This window comes from Prionailurus viverrinus, chromosome C2 (genome assembly GCF_022837055.1).
Source record: "Prionailurus viverrinus isolate Anna chromosome C2, UM_Priviv_1.0, whole genome shotgun sequence".
Classification (NCBI taxonomy): Eukaryota; Metazoa; Chordata; class Mammalia; order Carnivora; family Felidae; genus Prionailurus; species Prionailurus viverrinus.
Genome location: NC_062569.1, coordinates 34584092 through 34594117, shown reverse-complemented (window position 1 = coordinate 34594117; position 10026 = coordinate 34584092). Strand labels below are relative to the sequence as shown.

At 43.5% G+C, this 10026-nt stretch overlaps 1 protein-coding gene across 1 annotated transcript; it reads left to right on the top strand.

Annotated features, from left to right (window-relative positions):
- Positions 1–6479: 6479 nt before the first annotated feature.
- On the top strand, positions 6480–7314 carry LOC125175603 (proline-rich protein 23A-like). Its single transcript, XM_047876307.1, has one exon. It carries the CDS (start codon positions 6480–6482, stop codon positions 7230–7232), a length of 753 nt encoding a protein of 250 aa, XP_047732263.1. The 3' UTR covers positions 7233–7314.
- The last annotated feature ends 2712 nt before the right edge of the window (positions 7315–10026 follow it).

Here is a 10026-nt window from a genome sequence, read left to right as displayed (position 1 = left end):
CTCCCTCTCTCTCTGCCCCTCCCCCGTTCATGCTCTGTCTCTCTCTGTCTCAAGAATAAATAAACGTTAAAAAAAAAAAAAAAGAAAAACAATGAAAGAATAAGGAAATGTTCCAGATAGATCCTGACCTGCCTCCTGTAGGCAAAAAAAAAGAAAAAAAAAAGTAGATATAGAAATATATCATAAAAAACATTATCAGCACAATTGACAAAATTGGAAAATGAACTGCTAAAGTATGGCATAAATGTTAAATTTTTCTTAATTTGATAATGGTAGTAAAGATATGTAAGAGAATATTCTTGTTAGGAAATATACACTGAGCAGCAACTTCTTACTCAACACATCTCTAGAGGCAAGGGAAACAAAAGCAAAAATGAACTATTGGGATCTCGTCAAGAGAAAAAGCTTCCACACAGTGAAGGAAAAAATCAGCAAAACTAAAAGGCAACCGAAAGAATGGGAGAAGATATTTGCAAATGACATCAGATAAAGGGTTAGTACCCAAAAATCTATAAAGAACTTATCAAACTCAACACTCAAAAAAAAAATAATCCAGTGAAGAAATGGGCAAAAGATATGAATAGACACTTTTCCAAAGAAGACATCCAGATGGCTAACAGATACATGAAAAGATGCTCAACATCACTCATCATCAGGGAAATACAAATCAAAGCCACAATGAGATATAACCTCACAACTGTCGAATGGCTAACATTAACAATTCAGGCAACAACAGATGTTGGTGAGGATACGGAGAAAGAGGATTACTTTTGCACTGCTGGAGGGAATGCAAACTGGCACAGCCACTTGGGAAAACAGTATGGAGTTTCCTCAAAAAATTAAAAATAGAACTACCATACAATCCAGCAACTGCACTCCTAGGTACTTATCCAAAGGATACAGGTGTGCTGTTTTGAAGGGACACATGCACCCCAATGTCTACAGAAGCACTATAGACAATAGCCAAAGTATGGAAAGAGCCCAAGTGTCCATTGACAGATGAATGGATAAAGAAGATGTGGTATGTATATACAATGGAGTATTACTTGGATATCAAAAAGAATGAAATCTCGCCATTTGCAACAACATGGATGGAACTAGAGGGTATTATGCTAAGTGAAATGAGTCAGAGAAAGACATACCATACAACTTCATTTGTATGAGGAATTTAAGATACAAAACAGATGAACATAAGGGAAAGGGAAGCAAAAATAATACAAAAACAGGGTGGGGGACAAAACATAAGAGACTCTTAAATATAGGGAATAAACTGAGGGTGCTGGAGGGATTGTAGGTGAGGGGATGGCTAAATGGGCAAGGGGCACTGAGGAAGACACTTGTTGGGATGAGTACTGGGTGTTATATGTAGGGGATGAATCACTGGATTCTACTCCTGAAATCATTATTGCACTATATGCTAACTAAATTGGATGTAAATTAAAAAATAAAAATAAATAGTTTTTTAAAAAAGGAGGGGTTCCTGGGTGGCTCAGCGGTTAAGCGTCTGACTTCATCTCAGGTCATGATCTCATGGTTCGTGAGTTTGAGCCCCACACTGGGCTCCGTGCTGACAGCTAGGAGCCTGGAGCCTGCTTCATATTCTGTTGCCTCCCTCTCTCTCTCTGCCACTCCCCCACTCATGCTCTGTCTCTCTCTCTCTGTTAAAAATAAATAAATATGAAAAAAAAATGTAAAGGAAATATACACTGAAATATTATGAAGTAAAGAGACCCAATATATACAACCTACTGTCAAGTGATTCAAGGAATATATACATGTTAATATATATGTGCATATCTCCTGTGGTCTTTCTGAGAGACAGTATACAGCAAATGTGGCAAAATGTAAAAAGTTGATGAAGGATAAATGGTAGTTTTTTGTATTATTTTTGCAATGTTTCTAGAAATTTGGAAATATTTCAAAATAAAGCATTAAAAAATTAACAAAACAGAAAAAGACTAATACTTCCTTGACATGACATTTATTTCTGAGCAACAGCCAGTGTCATGCTTAAGGGGCAAACACCAGCAGCATTCCCACCAAAGTCTAGAACAAGAGAAAGATGCCACTTTCCCACTAATACTTAACATTGTACTAGAAGTACTAGCCAACAAAATTAGAAAAGACAAAGAAATCAAATGTATAAAACTTCAAAGGAAAAGAAAACAAGACCATTTGCCGACCATATGATTGTAAACTGGAAAAATAAGACAATTCCATAAGAAATATGAATACAAAGCTACTATACAGAAATCATTGGGAGGATGGCAATGGAGTCAGTCTTTGAAGCCGTCCCTAGAGCTGTTGTGTCCCCGCCTCTTCCACTTCCCATTGCAAACAATAAAGGCCATTTGTACCGTAAAATGTAAAAAAATAAAATTTAAGATTATACACACACACACATACACACATACAGAAAAATCATTGGCTCTCACTTATAACAGAGAAACCTAAGTATTTGGTTAAAAAAAAATGTAATTTAGCTTCAGCCACAGCCTTTAAAAGGCCAAATACCCAAATAACGACTTTATGTCAATTTAGGCATTCTTAAAATAGTAAGGTATTAATAATTTTATGATCACAAAGACCATGATCATAGCTAATCACTGTAAGAGCATCATAACTGTAAAATGCCATTCACCCCTCAGAAATGTGTTCAGGACATATAGTACAGCATAACATACCGGAATTACCAGAATTATTGGGAGATAAGCAGAAAGTGAATGGGCCACTGTAATCCTTCTTGAGGCAAAGACTAAGGAGTTTCTATATAAGAGATATTTGAAGTCACCTTTTCTTGTACTTATGCAAAATTTTCAAACAAGATACAAACACCAGTATTGCATGTTGAAAAAGATCTCTTCATAAAAGACAGCAGAGATCATGTACTTTGAAGATAACAATAGAAAATTGTTATCTTAACACTACTACAGAAAAATACCCACAATACTTGGCCATTCCAGGAAGAAAACAAATCCCCTATGTTTTAAGTAGAAAGAAAAGGATCTTACCACATCAATCCTAAATTGGGGGTTGGTGGGGAGTTGAAGGGAGAGCTACACTATTTATATTTTTTTGAAAATGTATTCAGGTATTATTACTTATAGAAACATAATTTTCTTAAAGCCAGTTATTCATTCTAGGAGATAACAGAACAGCCAATGCCAAGAGCATCGTCAGGGACCGGAGCGCAGGACCTGGGCCTCAGAGTCTCGAATGAAGCAATGAAGGAGTCACAGTGCTCTCATGCCTAATGCGGAGGAAACTCTTTGAGTCCGCTTCATTGCGCCTAACTTCCAGTACCCAAGTTACCTCCGCTTTCTTCTTCCAATGGAACTGTCGATGGCCACCTTGTTCCGGCGCAGACCCTGAAGCTATAGTTGCTAATTCCACCTCCATAATGGATCAAGAACTTCATGCTGATTGGTTAAGCAGTATTGATTGACATCAAGGAAACCCAATGAATGGCCCTGAAAGTCTCTGGGACTTCTGCAGGAAAGTCAGGCGGGATGAAAGATATCTGATCTGGTGCCCAGCGAGCCATTCCTGAACCTTATAAATATTATGTCATAAAAATAACTGGAAAAGTACTTTCTAACATATCAGACCCTCTTTTAGGATGATGATCATGATGATAAAGATGACGGTATTTTTTTTTTACCATTCATTCAACACCTGCTATATGCCAAGATTCTGGGAAACAACGCCGACATTATCAAGTGGGAGAGACAGATTCTAAACATAATAAACAGTAAACAGCTACTACTTACTAAGCACTTACCATGTTCCAACAACATTCTACTTACATTACCTCACAAAGGCCCTGCACAGGGGACGGCATTCTCCCATTTTACATGTAAGGAAACTGAGGCTGAGAGAAGGTGAGATGACTTGTCCGTCATCACCCAATTAGAAAATGGATGACCAGAAGAGTAAATCGGGTACATCTACTCCAGGAACCCTGCTAACTGCTTCGGTCTCAGGACAGGTCCATATTCCCTTGGAAGGGGAGCTCACAGGGAGGATCCACAGGACTAAGGACAATGTTGAGCTCCAAAGTGGAATTGCTGAGGTCAGGCCAGCAGCAGACACCGGTGGTACCAGTCAACCAGTCAAGGCCCGATTCCACCTTGCACAGAGCCCCACTACTGGCCAGACCAAGAGCCCCAAGCCCTCCCCCCACCCCCACCACGTGTCCTGGACAGCTTTAGGACTATCTGTCACTTACACCAGGGCACGTCCACTTTTCACTCTCCTTAGTGGAACCCCCATTATACTCCGAGCGTGGAAATGTCAAGGGCCAAAGCAGTTGTTCCTACAAGTTCCTTCCCTCATCCCCCACCCCCAGTCCCCCGCACCACCACCACCACCTTCTGCCTGGACACCAGCAGCACAGCGGTTGCTCCCATCACCTGGGACCCTGGGCGTAGGTTCCAGCGGCGTCCACATTTACCCCCACGGAGACTGCAGCTTCCCGGCAGCCGGCAATCTCCTCTCCCCCCCCTCCCCTCGTCCTCATCGCCGCAGTCCCGCGGAGCCCTTGCGAGTTCACGCAGCCAGTGCCTCGCTCCAGGTCTCACCTACTCATGGGAATTTCCAGCCGCAATGCCAGGAACACCGGAAACGCAGCCGTGAGAGCTGATGCCCGCCAGCTGAGCAAGGAAACACCCTGACGCAGCCCAGGAAATCTGAGTTCTCTTCATAATTTTGTCACCAACAATCAGGGCCCTGATCGAAAGTATAACTACCCGGGTACCTGAACCTCTCAACCGCTAAATGAAAACAAACTTAGTGATCGATCTTAAACACTGGAAAACAGGGGCTCCTGGGTGGCCCAGTCGGTTGAGCGTGGGGCTTCAGCTCAGCTCATGATCTCTGGGTTGGTGGGTTCCAGCCACACACGGGCTTACTGCTGTCAGTGAGGAGCCGGCTTTGGATCCTCTGTCCTCTCTTCTCTCGATGCCACTCCCTCTCTCTCTTTCTCTGAAAAATAAACATTAAAAAAAACTTTAGGGTAAAACAATTTGGGGGGCGGGGAGGTACTTACAGAGAATTCCTGGGTTTCACGCCCCAGGAATTCTGATTCAGTGATTCTGGGATGGAGGAAAGCATCCGCATTTTCCATAAATTTGCCAGGGAATGGAAATGCCACCAAGTCACAGACCAAGAGCTTACATGTCCATTAAGAGAGGTCTGACTTAAGTGTAATTCCATACAAAGGAATGCTATGCAGCTATAAAAATGAAAATATAAATATGCTATTTTGTAAAAAGGAATAAGATGAGCAATTGCGGGGTTAAGGAACAGGGGTGGAAGGAAATGTTTCGTTGTCCTCTATAACCCCATTAGGAGTATCACCTATTCCAAAATCAGTGTTTGGTGTTTCTTCCTATTAACACTAGATAAGGAGTTGAGCCACACCTTCCTTTTTGCACCCATGATACACCACGCAAATGCGCTTTTGAACAGACACTCAGATCAAAGGCGCTGACGCTGCATCATCTTAAGTGGGCCTTAACATGTCAGACCCAGTTCTGCTAATTCAGGCTTCCGAGCAAACTGAGTAAAATTCTGCACAACATTTTCATCATTGTAAATTGGACTAAAAACAAACATTTTGTGACTGTATTTCTGGTCAAACTAGATAAACTCTTACTTCTGACGACTGCAGTGTAATAAATTAGTATGAAATGGTATGTATATAGTATAGTAGTAAATTGATCATGCGCACCTGCTTACACACTCAATTCTAATCTTATGTCGCCTTTCAACACCAGTGAAAGATTCCGACAGTGGTTTACAACTTCCGCACAGACGTAAGGATATAGTCCAAAAACTCTTCCCACTATTCAACCGAAGGAAAAGCGATATTCACTTCCGGGGCGGGGCTTCGGAGGAGGAGGGCCTTACATCTCGCTGTCCTGGTGCAGCGTCACACTGGTGGGACTTGAAACTTAATCGGTTTTCCAATTAAGGTCGTCCTCATTTGAGATCCACTCAAGGAAGGTCAAGATCTTGACACTGGAAGCCAGCCCCTAGAGTGGCATCATTGTTCTGCCTCCTAGTGGCCTATAAAAGTATCTCTTTACGCAAAGCTTCGGCTACCGGGCTGCACAGATACCGCGAATTCTAAGGGGCGAAGCCTCCGTGGGGGCGGGGCTTAGCGTGACATTTTGCGACTTTGGTTCCGCCGGCGTCACTTGCAATATCATTGGCGCAAATCCGTCCGTGTGAGGAGCCTGGGATTCCACCGCCTGAGGCCAACCCTGCGCCGCGTGCTGCGCCACCAGAACCTGGACAGAGGGTCTCCCGGGAGGCGCCCCCAGAACTCCCGGGCACTCACTCTGCGTCGCGCCGTACCGCGCCCCGCCGCGCCCCGCAGCCTCACCTGTCGTCGAGACCTGTCACTGCGTGCAGGACCCAGCCCCTCACGCCCTCCGCCAGGCCCCAGCAGCGCCACCCGCAGCGTCGTCCAGGTCATGGGCAGCCGGCCCCGCAGCCCCAGCGCCTACCCTGCGGCCTGTCCCGGGCCGCCGTCCGGAGGACCCGGCCCCGCCAAGCGCAGCCGAACCCAGGAGCTTGCAGGCCTGGAAGGCCTGGAGGGGCCCCCGGCCGCCGGCGCCCTCACCTCCGTGGTGGTTCTGGCCGAGGGCTGTGCCCTGCAAGTGCCCCTGGACGACGTCGACCTGGTGCTGGAGCCCGAGCCAACGTCGGTCCTGCAAGTGTCTGTCGGAGAGTTCACCCTGCTGCTGGTCCCCGAGGCCCTCCTGCGCTCAGGAGAGCAGGGCCACTCGCTTGTCGGCCTGGAACCCGGAGCTTTCCTGGGCGAGCCCGGGCACGACGTCGCCGTCGAGCAAGGATTCTTCCGCGCACCTGTCCCACAGATGGCCCCCCAAGAAGAGGCCTATGAGGAAGACGCGGACCCCGCATTCCTGTCGCCTCGGATAGACCCTGCAGCCGGCTCCGTCGCTGGGCTCCGCCCCTGCGCGGGAAGCGTGACCAACCCCTACCCTGTGGGCCAGGTACCAGAGCCCCGGTCTTGGGCCCCCACTCCTAGTCCAGAAAGACGCTCTTCTTTCCGCTACTTCAACCTGGACGTCCACCTTCTGGAGCCCTTCCCCAACTCGCCACTCCAACCTCTACCTCCCTCTCCGAGTCCAGGTCCCCACGCGCGCCCCCAGCGCCCTCCGGGTCCTTCTCGCAAGGCCCGGAGACGCCTGTTCCAGGAATGAACTGAACCAACAACCCCTAGCCACCTGGTAGAGACTTTAAAAGAGTCTTTTAAGAGCGCTGTGTGTACTTTGCACAACCTGCAAGAATCACCAAGCATGAATAATGGACAGATGCTCTTTCAATGGAAGCTGCATTGCAAAATTGTGGATCAATGGTGGTGGAACAAAACATCTGGAAGGAAGTCACAGAAGCAAAGAAATGCTGTTTTACGTACAGTGTAATTTTAGACATCTGACATGCTGCTTAGGTTGTTTTCTCTATAAAGGTTGCCCTTAAGTAGCTGCATTCTCCCTAGTTTTGCTTCAAACCTCAACTTCAGCACTTTTTCTAAAAACCCATCCTTTCCACAGCACTCTACCACAGCACCTCTTCTTTCCAAATTAGAGTAATTACTTTTGTTTTGTTTTGGTTTTTGCCTAATTTTGGCCCTAGTGTGCATGCTAGTTTATGACAACTTTGCCATTTTGACTTCTCAGTGGCTGTAGACGCTTTTGGAAAATCTAACAAATAGGTGTATGTGGACAAATGTTTGTTGGCTACAAACACACAGAATGAGGAGCGATGATATGTGCCCTCCTTTTTTTAATGAGAAGGCTATCAAATGGTTTAACTCTATTGCTAGGTTGGGGGGGGGGGTTCCCCAAAGGAACCAACACTTTTCCATTCTTCCTATATATTTTTCATATAATTCTCCTGTGCTGGAAAAGTTTAAGGACTATAAACTTTGTGTTGATAGTTCTAAGATCCTGAATATATTTTGTACGTTATTCCTGGCATATAGAAATAATTTGTTATGTTGATCTGGTATCCAGAAAAATGATTTCATTTCTTTAATGGCCTATCTATAGATGTTTTACTTAACTAATAAAGACAATAATATCTCCAAAACAATGAGAATATTATCTCTTTTTTTTGACAAGTCTCTTACATGTTATTTTTCCTTAATTTTTTTATTGGATGTTACTCCAAGTCCAGGTTGAATAGTGTCGTTGACGGGGGCATCCCTATCTTACCCCTTGTATTGATGCAAGTGCTTCTAAATTTTACCATAAAGCATGATTTTTTTTTTCTTGGGAATAGTTGGTAGATAACCCTTATCCTGTTGAAGACGTTAGTTTTCAGTCTTTCTAGTCATGAACAATCTTGGGATTTTTGTCTTGTCTGTTTTGACAGACCTCAAAGGCTTTCTCAAATTATTGTAAATGTTGGCATTTAATTGTGTATATACATAAAATAGCTGCATGGAACCTTTGGGTCACAGAGTAGCTACAGAAACCTGCCACAGACGAAATGAGACCAAGCTTGGGGCTTCAGGGATTTTAAAAATTGGATGCCCTCCTGAGGCCTTGAGAAGAAAAGGTGGAAGGGGAAAAGCAGTAACTGCTGGGTCACATTAAGAGTTTTTTAAGTGTTAAATTTTAACACAAACTCTTCTGTATGTGTAGATGACTTCTGTACTTTCTTTTTTAATCTATTGGTGTGGTGATGTCTTATCATTTTTCTTATCATTTTTCTGTCACTGGTGGTGTGACAGTGTCTTATCTTTGCCTTTCTGCTATTCCACATTATTTTAGACAATTTGAATTCTACCCACGGTTCCTTTTTCTTTGTTTTTAGTTTTGTTCTGTTCTTACAAACAATCATATACACACAACTCCTCATTTTAAAATGTCATTATTTTGCCAGGTTTGCCTCATATTTTTAAATAAATAAACTATTCATGATAAAGTTAACGTCAACAAGATACTCCTTTTTTTCTGTTGAACATTAATAATTATTATTCAGATTTGCCAATGTGCTTTGCCAGTATCTTTGCTCACCTTCTATTCTCACGTTCCACTCATTCATCTGTCCTCGTTTTTCTTCTTGCCAATGTATGTTCTTTAAAATTCTTTCAGCTGTGGCCTATGTGTAAATCTTAGTTTTGTATGTCTGTAAATATTTCAGTTACACCTTCTCACTTGTGTAACATTCTAACGAGGGTTCAAATTCTAAAATAATGCCTATAGTCTCTCATTACTTCAAAGATACTGCTCAGGGGCACCTGGGTGGCTCAGTCGGTTAAGTGCCTAACTGGCTCAGGTAGTGGTTTCACAGTTCGTGGGCTCAAGCCCCTTGTAGGGCTCTGTGCTGACAGCTCAGAGCCAGGAGCCTGCTGCAGATTCTGTGTCTCCATCTCTCTGCCTCTCCCCTGCTCGCACTCCCTCTCTCTCTCTCAAAAATAAACATTTTAAAAAATTAAACAAAATAAAAAGTAAAGAGGATGTGGTATATATGCACAATGGAATATTACTCAGCCATCAAAAATAATAAAATCTTGTCATTTGCAATGACATGGATCGAACTAGAGTGTATTATGCTAAATGAAATAGGTCAATCAGAGAAAGACAAATACCATATGATTTCACTCATATGTGGAATTTAAGAAACAAAACACATGAACATATGGAAAGGGGAATAAAGAAAGAGAAGGAAACAAATAATGAGACTATTTTTTAAATTTTTTAATGTTTATTTTGGAAAGAGAGAGAGAGAGTAGGTGAGGGGCAGAGGGAGAGGGAGACAGAGGATCCGAAGTGGACTCTTTGCTGACAGCAGAGAGCCCAATGTGGGGCTTGAACTCATAAACCGTGAGATCATGACCTGAGCTGAAGTCAAGCCTTTAACCAACTGAGCCCCCCAGGCACTCCCTTTAGTATTTTCCTTGACTTTGATACTCTACAGATTCAATGTGATGTGTTTAGTGGTAGAAATTTTGCCTGCTGCAACTCAATGAGATTTTTAAATCTGGAG

Coding starts and splice junctions, on each gene's coding strand:
- LOC125175603 (XM_047876307.1), top strand. CDS start 6,480: ATGGGCAGCCGGCCCCGCAGCCCCAGCGCCTACCCTGCGGCCTGTCCC.